Source organism: Nannospalax galili, unplaced genomic scaffold (genome assembly GCF_000622305.1).
Source record: "Nannospalax galili isolate Female #2095 unplaced genomic scaffold, S.galili_v1.0 scaffold83, whole genome shotgun sequence".
NCBI lineage: Eukaryota > Metazoa > Chordata > Mammalia > Rodentia > Spalacidae > Nannospalax > Nannospalax galili.
Window position 1 is genome coordinate 1,283,132 of NW_008352659.1, and position 4,708 is coordinate 1,287,839.

A 4,708-nucleotide genomic window follows, 5' to 3' on the forward strand; every position below is an offset into this window, starting at 1 on the left:
GTGCCTTCTAGAACCAGAGCTGTGCTCCAGCAGAAAGCAGCTGGGGTTGCAGTGTAGCTTCCGCAAGGCATCCACAGAGTTCGAAGCAGCCAACGCCGGCATCATGGAAGTCCTGATGGCTGTTAGCTTGACAGTCCCTGGCTCAAGCTGTAAACCACAGAAGGAAAAGTTCTAACAGCTGCCAATTCAGGAGTCAAGTTACTCTAGCCCCCAGTATCTTTGCTTACTTGAAGGAAAAATAAACATTAAAAGGGGTGATTACCCAAAAGCTTTATCTAAGTTAGCATTAATAGTGCCTTAACAATGCTTAACACTTGCCCCGGTGCCTCAGGGGAGGAACGTCCCTCTGTCCTGGGTACACAGCATTAAGAGAACAAAACTCCTGTTTTTTCATGAAGCTCTCATTTTAAAGGCATGGGATTGTCAATAAATAGGCAACCAAATAGGCAATTCTACATGCAAACAAATAATAGGCAGAAAGTTCAATCAGAGAATTTTAATTTACCAACACAGCTACTTAAAATTAAATGGTTAGGAAATCCCCTTCTCTTAAACTGAAATCTGACTAACAACAGACACTTTAAAGATAGAGGGAAATGTCTGAGCAGAGTGGTCAGTGGTGCAAATGCCTACCGCCACCTTTGAATTTGTTATCTGCAGATACTTATCCTCTTATGCCTAGACCTGGGATATGTTCAAAGGAGACATTTAATACATGTGCTGAATGAGAAGGAAGCTCTCCCAATCTAGTTCTATGATAAGTGAAACACAAATGGAGGGGTGGACTAGTCACAGCAACTGATACCGAGGCATGTGCTCCTGTAAACACACATCTGTGTACACATGAGCAAGTATACTTGTCTGGTACAATACCTATGCATTTTTCTTTTGGAAATAGGTATCTGGAGTCCAATCTGGTTCTATCCTAAGTGAAACACAAATGGAGGGGTGGACTAGTCACAGCAACTGATACTGAGGCATGTGCTCCTGTAAACACACATCTGTGTCTGTGTACACATGAGCAAGTATGCTTGTCTGGTACAATACCTATGCATTTTTCTTTTGGAAATAGGTATCTGGAGAATGAGAGTGGCTGAGCTATAGGGATGGAAATCCAGGGGGTAAGTAGAGGAAGGAGTATAGGGTATTAAAATAGGGAACTACTCAGCACTCTGCTGAGACCCCACCAGCAGCTCTGGATATCTGCCCAGTTACAGCAGTTCTAAGGTTGTTTATTAATCTGGGGTTGAAGGCCAGTCCAGTTTGGTCCCTGGTCACCAGGCTGATTGGGCCTGACACTGAGAAGACAGCTGCCAGGAGCCTCGCTTGGAGGGGCAGCTTTGCTGGACACTGTCCCCAAGCTCTGAAGAAGCCCTAGTAAGTCATTTATGGAAGAGGTGGGGGGCCTGGGCCTGGAGTCTTGCCTCTTGACTTGAACCTTGAAAGGTCCAAGCAAGTGCTCTAGTAGGGTCAACAGTCCCACCTGGACTGTGTCTCTCTCTGGTCTAGACTATCTGTGCCCTTCCTAGATCCATTTGACCATATGCAAACTAAAGGATAGTCTTTCCTAAAGGGAAGAAGTGTATATACGCTGCAGGACAGGTGAGAGAGGTACGCATGTTCCACCAACACATACAATCCATGTATGATCATGGATGGCCTCCAATCTGGTCAGTGAAGTTTAAAAAACATACAAAAACTAGAAAGGGGAAAGACAGAGAAGGATGTGATCATGGGAAATGCCTTCCAACTGGCCACCTCTCGCTGCATGCTGGAGGAAGAGAAGGTCAAGAGAGGTGACAAAGCAGGATAGGCAAGGCAGGTACCATAGTTGTATAGTAAGGGCCGAAGACACTGCGTTTAGAGGCCAGGTAAAGCAGGACAGCTTGATGGGGGTGGGGGTGGGGGTCATCTGCCAAGTCTCCCCAGAAGAGAGCAATCTGAGGGCAGATGTGGGCTCAGAGCTGGACCTGGACTGCACAGACCATTGTGCCGGCAGAAGGGGCATGGGATAGCACCTGCCAGACCTCATGAACAGTTACTTCAGGAGCCTGGGCTCTGCCTGGTTGAAATGGCCTCCTGGTAGAATCTCAGACCAAGGGAAGTCTCCTGTGGAATCAATGACCGTAGAAAACTCCACTTTGAGCATGATCCGCCTCCAGCAAATGCCTGTCTTAAAACAAGAGACTGTACATAATAGTGACCAGATGCTGGGAAAATAAATGTAGCCCTGGGAATAGGTGAACCTACATGTGTGTAACAGGGATTTTTATTTGCAATGGAAGAATATGTATAAGCCAGATCTGGCTGAGAAATAGACTTGGTTGGACCTCGGGTCCCCTGCTACAGTCTAGTTTGAGGGCCTATGGGAAAGGTTAAAAGTGGGGGGCTGGCGCTCCTATGAAACAGAAAGGGAGCCAAGAAGCACAGACCCAGAGTCCTACAGCTGCTGGGCACTCTGCCTTTGTGCCAGGCTACCAGGAGCATAGCTGGCTTAGAATTTTTGTAGAACCTCAGGGTGAAACATGCCTGACCCCTAAGCTTCATGCCCACAGGAGCTCAGGGACCCCCCGGGAGAACAAGCTTCTTTTTTATATATTTTATTTATTTTTCGTTCTTTTTTTTAATGTGTCTGAGTGTTATGTTTGCATGTGTGTAAGTGCAGCTGTGTTGTGAGAGCCTGTGGAGGACAGAAGAAGGCATCAGATTCCCTGGAACTGGAGTTATGGCTGGTTGTTAACCACCATGTGGGTCCTGGGATTCACACCTGGGTCTTCTGCAAGAGTAGCCAGTGCTCTTAACCACTGAGCCACCATTCCCATCTGAGAACAAACTTCTTGTGCCTTTCCTGTTTCAGCACTGATCTGAGTTTCCTCATCTAACTTCAGTGGCCTGGGAATAGATCAGAGCCAGAGGGGTGTGATATTCCAGTTGGGGTGCAGTGCACCATAGGTAAGAACAAGAGTTGACACATAAAACAAGAAAGGATTCTGTTCCTTGACTTTCTCCACTCCGAGGTAAGGACCATGGCCCTGCTTCCATCACTCCTTGTCCTCCTCTTGTATGTGGGAGCATCCTCATCAGAGTCAAAAATCTGTGAGGACACCCTGAAAACCTGCTCCGTGATTGCCTGTGGCACCCCAGGCAGAGATGGAAGAGATGGACTCAAGGGAGAGAAGGGAGAACCAGGTATGAAACGGGCCACTCTGGTCTACATACTTCCTCCAGTGGGGGATAGTTCTGTGTCCCCAGGGATGAGCTCAGAGATTTGGGAAAGCTCAGATTTCAATATGGTAGGTGGTCTTCCCCTCAGAATGGCCCCTCTATGATGTCACTGCCTCCCAATCAAAGATGCTTACCAGTTCTTGCTAATCTGACACTTCTCACAAAGGGAATCTGTGAGGTGGAATTGTCTTTCAGGACCTGCATCCAGCCCTGGGAGGCAGAAGCATCTTTCTACTCTGGGTCACCACTAACTAACTCTGGCTCTTGCCTGGAGTCAATGTGAATAAAAAGTTGAACTTCTGGAAAAAAAGAATGTCAGCCACAAAGTCATGCCTTTGTCTCCCAACAGGTCAAGGGCTCAGGGGCTTGCAGGGCCCACCAGGGAAATTGGGGCCTCCAGGAAATGTAGGGGCTCCCGGAAGTCCAGGACTAAGAGGCCAAAAAGGAGATCGTGGAGATAGTTCAGGTAGAAAGTGCCCCCCCCCGCCACCACCCCAGCATGTCTGACCTGAGGGGACCCAGGGCCCTGGAAGCCGGAGGGCAGGTGAGAGATGCCCGAGGTGGTGATGCTTTCCTGAGAGATGCTCAGTACTGCTTTCTGATTCAGTGTCACTTGGAACCTGAAAGATTCCCACTGGTGCCATGTACCCTCCAGGGCCATGCCCTCTTCACCTCTCCCTAGGACATGAGATTAGCTTTTCTTCACCTGTGTTTCAGGCTATGGGGAGGAAACCCTGCCCTTTTCCATGTCTGCTGTCACAGGAGTTGCATGAAGGTGGTCTGCCTCATTGAACCCCTGGGTATCAGGGGAATATAGGCTCAGAGTGAAAGAGATCAAGTTCAGTAAGGATGAAAGAAAAGTGGCAGTCCTCCTAATGCATGTTCACAGTATGTCAAAATAATTCCTAGTGTTAAGGAGTTTCCCTGGGGGTTGGGGAGACACCTCAGCTGGTAAAGTGCTTGCCACACAGCATGAGGACCAGAGTTCAATTTCCAGCATCCACATAAAAAGGTACATTTATAATCCCAGGGCTGGGGAGGCGGAGATATGAGGGTCCCTGGGGCTCCTTGGCCATCCAGTCCAGCCTACTCAGGGAACTCTGTTTGGACCAATGAAAGATTTTGTCTCAAAAAACAAGGTCGACAGATACAGAGGAACACCTGGGGTTGACCTGTGGGCCTTAACAGGCATATGCACACATATGCATGCACACCAGTACATATATGTGCACCCACACATGAACACACACATATACACCACACACACACACACACACACACACACAAAGAGTTTGTCTGGAATGAAAAATGAATAATCACAAAAAAACTTACAAAATGTAATGAGCATTTTCTTCTAAGTTACTAAATTACAGCATTTAAGCACTTTGTAAGAGAAGGACCTAGAAGTACTGCAGCAGATTGTTATGGGTAACGAAGACATAGCTGTGAAACCAGGAATGTAACTGTTCCCTCCTCCTCCCCC

General features: G+C 47.7%; 1 protein-coding gene across 1 annotated transcript in view; it reads left to right on the plus strand.

Annotated features, from left to right (window-relative positions):
• The first annotated feature begins 1,268 nt into the window (after positions 1–1,268).
• Positions 1,269–4,708, plus strand: part of LOC103747423 (mannose-binding protein A-like) — a 5,539-nt gene continuing 2,099 nt past the window's right edge. Inside the window, exons 1-3 of the mRNA XM_008849828.2 lie at positions 1,269–1,377; positions 2,858–3,189; positions 3,575–3,691. Coding sequence (XP_008848050.1) covers positions 3,027–3,189; positions 3,575–3,691 — 280 coding nt within the window. The 5' untranslated portion in view covers positions 1,269–1,377; positions 2,858–3,026. The remainder of the gene's footprint in view (positions 1,378–2,857; positions 3,190–3,574; positions 3,692–4,708) is intronic.